We start from the raw sequence: 13,222 nt of genomic DNA, 5'->3' as shown, positions 1-13,222 counted from the left end.
CCCAAGGCCGCTGATGAATGCATGACTCTGTGCTTTTTGAAACCAGGGGCTCTGGCCCTCATCCCAGAGGTGGAAAAAAATGCATTCAGGTCCATCAGTTTGCTTGTTTTTTTCCTTTTTTATTTATTTATTTATTTTTTCAAATATATAATTTTCTACACCACTATACTGGATTCTGAGGTGACTGTAGCTCAGGAGGTAGAGCAGGTCATCTACTAATCAGAAGGTTGATGGTTTCATCCCTGGCTGCCCCTAGTGTGCATGCCAAATATCCTTGGGCAAGATACTAACCACAAGATGTTCTCTGATGCATCCATAGGAGTATGAATGTTTGCAACTGTTAGATAGAAAGCACTTCAGCAGAAGCTGTTATGGATGGGGTAAGTTACATAAAGCGTTTTGAGTGCTCAGGCAAAGTAGAAAAGTGCTACATAAGAATCAGTCCACTTACCATTCCAAATTAATCAACAAGTGACACAACATGCAGAAGATACTAGAATTGAATGACAAGCAGTTTTATGTGTGTGACATGAGGACACACGTACACAAGAGAGGACAATATTTGTTAGGCTGAAAGCCCCAAATAAACCTTTCACAGAGGGGGGCCAAATCAACAATTTGATATTTTTTTAAAAGAATTGATAACAGGAAGGCCAGATTAGACTTTGTCGAGAATATCTAAAACAACCTACAAGATCAGACAAGATTAAAAATAGCAGAATGAATTATGTGAGGAGAAAAAACTAAAAGGAAAGAAAGCTCATGTCAAACAGGCTGCCATTAGTGTTTGTTGATAAAGTGACTCCTCATACAAATAGAAGGATGAATTGTGAAGTGTACGGTGTTATACTGTCCTCAGATTCAGCCAAATGCTGCAACACTAACAGCACAGCACTTTGCAGTACAAATGGATAATGACCCAATGCATACTGTAAAAGCAACCCAAGGGTTTCTCAATGCAATGGCCAAGTCAGTCACCTGATCTCAACCCATTAAAGCATGTTTCTCAGTTAGTAAATACAAAACCAAGTGCAAAGACCCACAAACAAGTCTCAGCTGATGGTAAAGCCCTAGCAGAGCATCTCAAGGGACAAAACACAGTATCTTGTTATGTCCCTGGATTCTAAACATCAGGCACTCATTTAAAAATGTCTGAAAGATGTTAGTGTGTCCAGTTACTTTCAAGCCTCTGAAAATGTTGGACTATGTGTACCAATTACTATAAACCCTAAACACTAAAAACAAAACTTTAGTTAAACCCCTTGAATTAAATATGAACGTCTGCATTTCAATCGCACCTTGAATGTTTGATTTAAAATTCTCCATAGTTGTGGACAAAGGCAAAACAGTTAGGTCCATAAGTTTGGGGGCAATGACAAGTTTGTTGATGCACAAAAAAAGATTATTGTAATATTTAATAAAGGCCTTATTTTATTGTATGAACATGTTAAAAAATAAGCATTTTAGAATGTAATGTTATATGTAAAAATTTGTGCAGATTAGCTCAGAACTCTTTTCACTTGCCAAACATCTGGAGGATTGGGCATTGAGATGAGACAACAAAGCCAGTGGTGCTAAAAAACTGGGTTAGATGCCTACCTTTTGAAATACAAAATCTTATGAATATAAAACAGTGTCCAATGCTTTATTGCAGTTCTTTAAAGTAGGAGAACGGTCTGCTATGTAATTACAAATGTCTTGGGAATGAGGATGGAATAGGAATTTGGAACATGGCTGCTGCTAAAAACTGCAACAGACAAGCTGATTTGCACTGTTTTCTTTTTCTGCTGGGATAAAAAGGATGCCAGTCAGAAGTCTGCATAGAATATAATGCAATTATCGGCAAAATGAACACGTATTCACAAAATACTAAACCGAGAGATTGCAGCATTACGAGTGTTACCTGGGAGATAAGTCGGGTCACAACTCTTATTTTTTAGAACTGTAACCTTTTTTGACAACACTGAAATATATTCTCCTTTATTTTTTTACGTGACGATATCTGGCACAACACTGCTGTCAGCTTTAAAATGTTTTATTTGCATCTATATTCATGATGCTGTCCTCTGTACCTTGCTTATGTGACAAGACTTAAATTTAATATAAAACTGTTGATACATTCAGTTGCACATATAGACCAGCACAGTTATAATTGAAATAGTCAATATGTGATTGAACTGCAGACTTTCAGCTTTAACTCAAAAAAGTTTCATAAAAGAAGTGCAATCATTTTTTAGGACTTGCAGCCATTTTTATACATAGTCCTTTTCAGACGCTCAGAAGTAACCTGAATTGAATGACAAGACGTTTTATGGCCAAATGAGGTCTCTTCCCTTATTATTTCATGGCAAAATTATGCATATAAAACATGTTGAGTTGATTCCATCTCAAGATGAGATGCCCAGAGATGTCAATGCAAATAAAGGAGGCCATCATTAAACTGGAAACCCCAAATAGAGCTATGAGGGAGATAGGAAAAACTTTAAGAGTGGCAAAATCAACAATCTGGTGCATAGAAAGACCACAGAAGACAAGTAAAGTGCATGACTGCAGGACTATTTCTCCTTGACTGAAATAAAATCCTTTGAAATATCCATCCAATAACCAACAAACTGATTTTTTTATTTAAAACACTCTGTTTAGGTGTACAGTGGCAAAATTTAAAGAAAAATGTGCCATTTTCCAAAAAAACCTATGAACCAAACAATGTTTCCACATTAAGAAACTGAACGGGATGGTAACTATGAGCAGTATAGGATCCCATAGTCTTTACATGTACTCATAATGCTATGATATAATTCCTGATCAAATGCAGTGAGGTAGTTGAGTGACTTGGTTTTATCTTAGAATATGTCAAATCAAATCTGAGGCCTTTTTATTTCCAGAATTGTTCTTGGTTTCTTAAAAATGCCCCCCTGCTACCATTTCAGGGGTTGTGTGACAAAAGCTTTGGCATCTAAGTAGTCAGGTACTGAAAACTTAAGCACATCCACAGTATCAGTATGACATTTGTCATCAATTATATACTCTCAGATTAAAAAATATGGATGTTTTTGTTGCCTCGTAAAATCTTATGAGAGCCAGTATAACAGTCATGATGACATCTTCTTTACTACCACTCTGCCAGCAGCTACTGAGCAGCAAAGATGGAAAAATGGAAGGAAAGCAGTAGCAAAAGCTATGAGGGAATGCAAGAAGTTGAAAAGATGGGCTGGATAAAAGCAGAGAGGAGGTGGAATAGCAAATTGTACCATGATAAGAAATGGCAAGCATTGATGAATCACTGCTCTCACAACTGCCTTGGCTCAGATGGTTGTGAAATGTTTAAAATCTGGTTAAATCGTCTGAAGTATAAGAGCCCACTGAAGGCTGCAGCATGCTGTAATAGATTTGAACACGCCAGAATCGGAACACAGACTAGCCTGTCAATCATGTGTTAGCTGCGAAGCTTTCACTGCTTCCAGGGAGAAGTGGAAAACCTTTGCTTAACCTCAATTACAGGAAATGATCTCTAATGGGTTTCGCTCCACAAAACTTCAACTGAGAATGCAAACCTGACTCTGCAGCTGTGCTTGCATTTAAAGAGGAAGATCCAGGCTACCTACAGGGCACAGAAATGTGGAATCCATGCAAGGAATTTATATATAATGGTTCTTTATCGTGGAAATCTTCCAGGCTGCTGGTCAACGACCAAATCTGCTGGCAGAAGTCAGGTGTAAGAGCACTGCCATACAGACAATCGGATCTCACCACCCAATATAAAGTGACTGGCACGCTCACACCACTCAAAAGAGTCCACAGCTAGGAAGGCCCACCCATCCCCAGAGCTAGATATTCCCCTCACGCCAGCTGACAACCCATGTGCGCCTTCTAGCGGCGTTCCAAGTTTGCGTGTGCGTGCACTCCTGCAAACGGTGACCTTTCGTTCACTAAAGCACCACTGTGACTTACGGTAGAAAACGTATTCTGTGTAGCTGGACCAGATCTTGTCCTCTGTGTGCTGGTTGACGAACGAAGCTGTGACTGACGAGTTGCAGGCCACCATTTGGAAACCACACTCCGACAGCATGTCAAAAGCTCTCTCCAGGTGCTTGAACTTGAGGTAAAAACGGGAGGTGTACCGATCCGGGGTCCTGTCCGGGTCCCTGCTCTCGTTCAGCGTCTCCCCAAACACTTCTTTGGCAAGGGCTACCCTGCCGCATATTAGTATCCGAGGTACCCTCCTGAACTTGGCGTCACTCTGACTCTCACGGCCCATGGTGCACGACCCTCGATACCCCACAGTGATGAACCCACTCTTTCTGTCCGCGGGAACGAGAGAGGGTGGCGGGCACTGCCGGTGGTCGCTACCCTGGGACCCATCTTCATAGTCGCTGTGGAAGTAGTCGTCCGGGCTTTGCTTGATATCCTCAGGGGTCAGCAGCTTCACCAGGTCGGGCAGCTGGAAGTATTCAGCCTCTTTTCTGAGCCTCCCTTTTTCCGGGAAGTGGTCCGGGAGGACAACTTGCTTATCCCGGAGGTAGTCCAACACGTACCGGAATAAAAAGCCATCTCTGTCAATGAAATATCGACCCTTGGGGTCTCTTGCTAAGTCGTTAGATGCGTCTTTTTTAGAAGAAAATAGCTTACCGAGCAGCGAATTCGGGGTGCTCACCAAAGTTGAGTGACGCGTGTAATAAACCTGTCCCCCGACGTTTAATTCAACAACATCTGGGAAACTGTTCTGAACTGATGCCTGCTCTTTGGGATTAGTCCTGCAGTTTAGACTCAGCGCCATCGTTTCCGTCATGAACAGCTCCAAGCAGGCTACACACCTCTTTCAACTACAAGTCTCAAAAAAGAAAGAAAGAAAGAAAGAAAGAAAGAAAGAAAAAAGCGATGGGTCCGTGTCAAAAGTTGCCCGAGCTGTGCCCCCTGTTATTTTGACGCAGGACCTCCAACTTCATCTCACAGCGATCCGAATGAGCATTTTTCATGGCTGCATTGCCATTATCACCTACCAGTCTTTAACAGTTGTCGAAAATGGAGAGGAAGATGTCACTTCGTAGTCTCGAATTGGCAAAACTGAAAAGAGCAACTTGAATGGAGTAAAGAATCGTCGTTGTAAGAGAGGATGAGTGTATTCTGGCGCATCAAAAAGCTGACTGCATTAGTGGTTGTGGGACTCCCTTCGCCTCTGGGAAAAGAGCATTAGCCTACATGGAAAACCAGTGAGTGCTGGAAGAAGGCTATTTGACCGGATGGAGGGGGGGAAAGCACTTGCCTTGCTTGCCTTTTTTAGTTTTTGAAAGTAACATCCAATAGAAATATGTCCTTTTCCACAAACGCACGTAACCAGAAAAAAAGTCGAACAACTTATTTTAGAATCTAGCCAGAAATGAAAAAGGTGCAAATGCGACGCTGTCACTTTTCTCTTTTTGTTTTGTTGTTTTTTTTTCTTTAACTTCCTTTCAAGAGCAGACGATTTTGAAGGTTGTAGAGACTGACAGGAGGAGGAAAAAAGCCTTTCAGTGACGAGAAACCTCGCAGAGATTGCAAACACAGTCCTCTAATCATTTTGTCTGTAGCTTGTCACAACATCCAGACATGTCGCCTGGTGCGCGCTGATTTAAAGTACCCTCCTATTCATTAAAAAAAAACACACACACAATAAAACCCATATACGACTCTTTTTCTTTTCTTTTTTTTATGTCCTGAAGAGGTGTTAAAACCTCCGTTTGGATTTCTTTTTCTTTCTTTAAAGCAGTAGAAAGGACCGAACCACTGTTGGCTGCATTACCGGGAACTGTCCGCGGTACTGAAACGAGCATCTCTCTCTCTCTCTCTCTCGCTCTCTCTCTCTCTCTCTCTCTCTCTCTCTCTCTCTCTCTCTCTATCTATCTCTCTGTTTCTCTTTCTCTCTCTCTCCCTCAGCCCCTTCCCCCCTCCCTCAGCACACACACCCTAACATACACTCTCCTCACTCTCCTTCGCATACACTTGTACCTCCCCTCCCTTCCCCTACAGAGTTGGGTGGTGTCTTCAGTGTTGCCCCTTCTCTCCTACATGTACCCGCATGCAAACGCAGGCATCTGTGTAAGTAAACCCCGCATGTGAGCAAAAATCATTTGTCCCTATTTGAATATACAGCACACTAAAGTTTGCTATATTAGCCTATGCCATTTGTAATACTAGCACCGCTGTATGCAAATGTGGGGAAACTGGTGCTGTCGTAGGTTAAGGAGCTGCAATGAAAAATATATTTTTTTTAAGATTTCTCAGCCGCTTACAGTGCATAGAGGAAGAAATGTTCCATCCATCGCTGTGCCATTATTATAACGAGAGCACAATGCTGTAATTTGACCCGCAGCTTGAATCCATTTGCATGGCATTTAGTTTAAATACATCATTACAGGACACGTTTATTTTTGCCATAGTGCGTTACTGTCGTGCAACATATTTGCAGTTTCCACTTTAGAACGGTTTTACAAATTGAAATCCAAAGTCCAAATACCTACATTCAAAATTCAGATAAACGCTTGCGAAAAAAGAAAAAAAAAAACACATTTGAATTGAAGAATTGTGTGAGCCTTCAGCATTTGCTTTGTAAAATGAACAACAGCGCCTCCCTATGTTTTCCCTCCCAAGTTCCTTTTTCAGTGCCATGGACATATCCTCGCACAGAGAGGTGATGGAATTAGTGGGTGAAAGGTTTTTGGTTTACAGTTAGTGTAAATGAATGCATTTATGCATGCTGCGCTAGTTTTTCATTTGCATTTGCAAAGTTTCCGGACAGACATTCCAAGGCTTGGATTGTCACTTTTCTGTTTCTGGGGAAGTTTTACAAAGAGGGATCTTTTTTCTCTTTTTTTTTCCAATCAAATTTTTATGTCATGGGGACAAAAGTAGTCGGCACTATACATGACCATTATACAGAATTCAGTTACTGCATGGTGAAAGTGCTGCAGAACCAAAGAGGGACTTGTATATAAGAAGTCTGGGTGAGAATGATGTAGTCTGCTGGATCTCAGAAAGTCCAAATCATTTTTGTATTTTATTGATTGGTTGATTGATTTACGACCTAATGCCTTCAGCAGCCTTTTATTTTCCTTTGGAGCTCATCTGTCCACTTTTAACCAACCCTGCTGTAAGAAAAACAGAATTTTCAGGCATATTGCTTAACTGTTGTGTCCGCCCTACCACTGAGAAAATGATGCCATTACTTTTCTACTTCAGTGCTAATTCTAATTTTCATCCATTTTAACTGTAGCTTAAAGCAACATAGCCACAGAGGCAATCAAATGCAGCAGATAAATTAAAAAAGTAAAGTCACTAAAACATTTATACTGGAATTGATTCTCTTTCATTTGGTATTAATGCACAATCTCATCCTGCATTCAGTGCTTTTAGTGCTATTAATGCCTTTCTACGGGATGCGGTGTCATGTGGGTTTTTTAAAAGCACTTTTAAACTTTTAATTTTGCTTTAACACAACACCCACACCTCACAGGTTTTGCACAAAAATTACTGGAAATGAAATTCTTAGAGAGAAAAAAGTGACCATTTGGGTTTTTTATTTTTATTTTTTGGTTTTATCGCTTGAGAATTAAGTCACCAGGTTTACTATCAATTTAGCTGTAAAGTCGCACAAAAATTCCTATAAAGTACAATCATGCAAACAGACACACATACACACACGTAGAAAGAGAGGAGGTGTGCCCAGCTGGGACATCAGCAGTCACCCAGAAGTAGGCCATGTCGGCTGCGTCTTCATAAATACATGTGGGCACTACAACACTCCCCACTGTGGTGCTATTTAAAGAGCAGACGATTGACCACCTGTAAGGAGTTGAACCTGCTTGTGCTGACAAAATTAATTTCACCTTAGCTTTCTTTGTCCCCAAAGAGCACTGGATTCACTGGTGTAGTCTTCCGAAACACACAGCAAGACCATCACCAGACACATTCATCTATGGTTTGTGCACCGTGCCTGCATTTCAGGTCACAATGTACAGTATCAACATAGGTTTGAATTATTTCAAATAATTTATTTCATTTAAGTCCAGAAAATCAGTTTTTGGAAATTATCTTTTGCAGGATTCTGATTTATTCTGTTAGGGTTATAATGTCAAACTTACTGAGTTTTCATAAAACATGCTTGTGCAGTAGTTGCAATTTCCAAATTATGTCCTTGCTCTCCATGTTTTTAAAATCATTTTAGTTTCACATTAACAAATTAAAAATATACACAAACATTCACTCTGCGAGCACAGCGGCAACATTAATAATTTATGGTTTTTCAGAGAGAGACATTATATCACAGAGATTTTTAATTTTTCACTTGAAAAAGAAAGCGACTTGGTGAGCACTCCTCTTCCTTGATACAGATCAACTGGCAGCACAGTTATTTTCTTCCTGTGCAGTGCAGAGAAAACTATTAAAGGGAAATTTTCAGGCCAGTCACAGATGGTTGAAATAAACAGCATACTACTCCCACTTCCATCTCTCATTACAGCCACACCGAATGATGCCAGGCCTTAGATGGGAAATCTGCAAGTACAGCAGGCAGACATTCAATGCATAAATTCAGCCGAATCAGAGAGGATGAGTATTTACCAAGAGTTTCTATGAAAACCTTAGTTATCTCTCAACGTGTACTTTAACCTTTTTTTTTTATTTATGTATAGACAGCTATTTATTATTTGCAAAATTTCACTGGAAAAAACTCAAGCATGTTAGCACGGAATTCTGCAAGAGAGCAGTCATTTCAGTCAGATACACGAGGAAAGTGATTATTGGTGTTCTTTAAAACATTTTAGTGTTAGCATCATTTTTGAATTAATCATTGCTACCAATAGGGAGCCATCAAGTTTATTGAATCACTGTGAAATTAAAGGGCCTGAGAGCAATGTGTGCAGTTTTGCTTGTTTGACTAATGATGTGAGCAAATAAATCTGTGCAGTCACATTGCAATAGCCTGACTTTACTTTAATGACAAGTAAAATCAGGTTCTATGGCATATGTAATTTTTAGGGTTAACATTCAGTTTAAGGTTAGATTAAGAGTTAATCAGATAGTGGATAGGGTTAGAGTTAGGTTAAGTGGATTATATTATATAGAAGCTAATGTCCTCTGAGGTGAGATGTGGCTGTGTCTGTGTGTGCATGAATGATTTTTTTAAAAACTAAACCGATTAGTCATAAAAGTCTGACCACACACAGGTGAAGTGAATAGCAATGATTACCTCTTCATCATGGCAGCTGGTAGTTGGTGGGACGCATGAGGGAGCAAGTAAACCTTTTGTCCCCACGGGGCAAGCATAAGGATTTTGGCGAGTTTGACAAGGGCCAAATTGTATTGGCTGGACAATTGTCTCAGACCATGTACACCCGTATTCCCTGATGCTCGTGACATCTTTCAGCAGGATTTGTGCACTGCCACAAAGATAAAATGCTTCAGGAATTGTTTGATGAGCACAACAATGAGTTTTAGCTAATATCGTGACCTCCAAATTCCCCAGATCTCAATTTACTTAAGCATCCATGGGACATGCTGGACAAACAACTCGAATCCATGGCATCCTGTAAGTTGCCCACCTCGTAACTTACAGGATGCCACAGCAGACCTCCAGGGGTCTAGTGAAGTCCATTCCTCATCAGGTCAGGGCTGTTGTGGCAGGAAAAGGAGGACCAACACAATATTAGGCAGGTGGTCATATTGATCCGTGTATGTATGTAAATGTTTGGGAAATGTGAAAAAATACAGCTGGTGGCTTCTATTTTGCATATGACCAGAAGGTGGAATGGCAGAAATTAAGAGCCTGCTAATTGCAAAAACCTTTTATTTTGATGTTGACAATCACCCTGTGGCGAAACACTGCATTAAACAGACTAAAACACTTTTGTCCCTATTAATAGTTCAGATTTTTAAAAAGTTGTTATACAGCTTATCAATACTAAATCATCTAAAGTGGAAAACTCTTTTTTTCCTTTTGTTTGTTTAATTTAAAACCATGGTCCACAATTGTAACAGTCTGAAAAAGGGAATGCTCTATTTTAGTTAATTGAATTATAAAGATCTTTGTTTCATTATTGTTTTTATTTATTCATACACAAAACCAAAAAAACAATAACTTCCTGATACTCCGACTCAATTAGATGATCCATGCAGGCTGACTGAACTCTGTCCTGAAAGTGTTTACTCTCCAACACCTGCTGCTAGGAAAGCAATGAGTCATCATTCTCAAATGTGCCTTTAAACATTGCTGAGCAATTTTTTGGCTTGTTTTAGAAGTACACTAATGAACTCATTATCGTTAAGGAATATTTTGTCTCTCTGATATCAATCTTCAAACATCAATTCAATGAAGTCCTTGTGGGAGTCGGTAACAAGTCCCGATGCCCCAGATTTGGTATCTAAACAAGATATTTTTAGCTGGTTCCAACAAACAGATCTAATGTGGGAGTCAGTTGCACTGAAGAAGTAGATTGAACTGTTTGACACAATCATCATATCTCATAATACAATGTCAGTAATGTGACCCACAAACAATCTTGAGCAGAGAGTAATCCTCTGTGGTTCAAAATGTCAAGACTGACAAATTGAGGGCATGTCTATGAATTTTGACAGTTTTATATCCTCTTGCCAATGGAGCAATATAATTTCAGCAACATGGGGTTTTTTTTAGTATTATTCATTTCAGCAGGTTAAAAATGACTTTGGTCTTGGTTTGTGTCACTTTGTTGCTCTACTCTTGAAAACCTCTCCTTATCCACTCTCTGCACAAGGCCATGAAGCTATTCCCTGCTAAACTAGGCCCACTGCTCTCCCTGGAGACATGGCTAGTTACCAGGAAGCCCACTAAACATTAAGGGCTCTGGCAGCCAGAGCAGAGTGGCTTGGTGAGGGACAGACGAGCAACTCCTGGAGCCAGAATAAGAAGAGGACTGCAAGACACCACAGAGAGCTGGGAAGTTGAACGCCTCAGCTTGTCTTTTGGCCAGCAACATAGCAGCAGAGCTGTCATCCCACTCACTAACATTGACGCTGCAGGTGTCTTGTGTGTGTGTGTGTGTGTGTGTGTGTCTGTGCTGCACTACTTTTTGTACAGGAGAAGGCATCAAGGAAGCGGGTGGATCCTTGCAGCCAAGTCTAAACAGAGCATCAAAATCTAAGATCCAAAGATATTTTAGATGCAACCAACTGAGCCAAGACTTTGTACGAGTGTATCTGCACAGAGATGACTGTAGGTCTTACTGCTAAATTAAGATCTGATCAAGAACATTTCTATAATAGTTTCCTGTGTTTGTTCTATACACCCAGTTGACACACATCCTGTGTGATGTTCGGTGTTTACATAATTGTTTTGGGTTTTAGCTTGAAATCTACTCAATGGGAACACACTTTGTTACAAACAACTTGCTAATACCAGGTTTAACCCCAATTCTGCCTTCAGAACTGCTTTGATTGTCCATGGCATCAATTCAACAAGATGCCTTGGTCCATATCAACATGATAGTATCACACAGTTGCTGGTGAGTGTGTAGATCGTTTGAGTACAGTTAACTTATCGTCACAGTCAAGAAATCACTTTGAGATGAGATGAGCTTCGAAGCAGCCATTAGAAAAAGAGCATGTTGTGGACATAAAGGGAGGGACGTGTTTAAGAACAATACTCAGATAAGCTGTGGCATAAATGGTGCACAGTTGCTACTGAGGGGCCCAGAGTGTGTTAAGAAAAGATCACAAGCCTGAATCATTGATACAAAGCAAGATGGATCCATGCTTTGGTTTTGCTGGCACCAAATTCTCATCTTACCACCTGAATGTCACATAAATCGAGACCATCTGACCAGGCAATGTTTTTCCAATCCTCTGTGACATCCATACAGAACAATGTTGGTGAGCCAGTGTGCATTATAGCCTCAGTTTCCTGTTCTTAGCTGACAGGAATGGCATCCAATGTGGCCCATCTGCTTCAAGGTTGTGCATTCAGAGATGTTCGTCTGCATACCTTTTGGTTGCTGAATTACTTCCCATCAACTCGGAGCAGTCTGGCCATTTTCCTCTAATCTCTAACACGATGCATTTTCACTCAGAGAACTGCCACTCACTGGATATTTGCTCTGTTTCTTTTCTCTTGGACTGCTCACTGTGAGCCCTAGAGATGGTTTTGTAGGTAAACCCCAGTAGATCACCAGTTTCTGATACACTCAGACCTGCTTGTCTGGCACAAACAATGTTCAAAATGACTTAAATGATCTTTCATCCTTATTCTGATGCTTGGTTTGAGCTTCAGTGGGTTGTTTTTACCATGCCTAAGTGACTAAATGCATTGAGTTACTTCCAGGGGATTGGCTGTTTAGATATCAGGAGAGTATACACTGCATATTGTTCCAGCAAGAATTCACTTGTGTGGTTTCTTCTAGACCAGTGTTTACATTTCAATAATAATATTAATAACTTATATTATGAATATATAGGTATTATTGCATCTGCATTTCTTTGTTTATTTCATACATGTGCTATGAGATTAGTTTTTTTGTAGATACATTGTATTTCAAACTCTTAAATGATAGATGGTATTTATTATTGCATTCGGTGTCTCACAGATGCAAATGAGTATTTCCAATTTAGATTTTGATCCATAGTTTTAATTTAGGTGTCCTGCTGTTTTTCTAAGTATTTTAGGTTTTTTTGTTTGTTTGTTAGTTTTTTAGCTTTTTTGAAAGTTTGGTTTGTGCTGTCATTGCATAAATGTATTTATGTTGAAGGCCTCGTTTTTTAGAGGTCTACGAACTTTTGCTGTATTCAAGGCTCCTATCTCATGTACTGTGGCTTCCACAGAGAACAAGACGAGATACAAAAGAATTACAAGACTGCGTCACAGTTTGGAGCGCAGCACTTACCTTCCATTATTTGTGATTTTCACTGATTAGAATCGGTGTGTTTTCCTCTAACTGTTAAGGGGGACTGTGTTAGAATGTTACATAGTACACAAGTAGACAAGCTAACTATATGCTTCACAAAAAGTGATAAACAATCCATCCATCCATGAATTCACCATCCAACCACCTTCTAGAATTTTTACCTTGTCAGCGTATTCCCTAAGATGAACTAGAGCCAAACCAAGTTAGCCAAGAGGAGAGATACACTATGTTCAGGTCAGCGATCTATCTAAGGCGCAGCTAATATATATATATATAATACAATGTATCTACAAAAAAACTAATCTCATATATAT

At 39.9% G+C, this 13,222-nt stretch overlaps 1 protein-coding gene across 1 annotated transcript in view; it reads right to left on the bottom strand.

Moving 5' to 3' along the window:
• The window catches only part of kctd16b (potassium channel tetramerization domain containing 16b), an 89,121-nt gene extending 83,287 nt beyond the window's left edge, over positions 1–5,834 (bottom strand). The window contains exon 1 of the mRNA XM_005926412.2: positions 3,952–5,834. Coding sequence (XP_005926474.1) covers positions 3,952–4,789 — 838 coding nt within the window. The 5' untranslated portion in view covers positions 4,790–5,834. The remainder of the gene's footprint in view (positions 1–3,951) is intronic.
• Between the last annotated feature and the right edge of the window lie 7,388 nt (positions 5,835–13,222).

The sequence above is a fragment of the Haplochromis burtoni genome, unplaced genomic scaffold, assembly GCF_018398535.1.
Source record: "Haplochromis burtoni strain Fernald_Lab_line unplaced genomic scaffold, NCSU_Asbu1 Contig_83, whole genome shotgun sequence".
Lineage (NCBI taxonomy): Eukaryota > Metazoa > Chordata > Actinopteri > Cichliformes > Cichlidae > Haplochromis > Haplochromis burtoni.
Note: the sequence above shows the minus strand (reverse complement) of the source record. Positions and strands in the feature narration are given on the sequence as shown.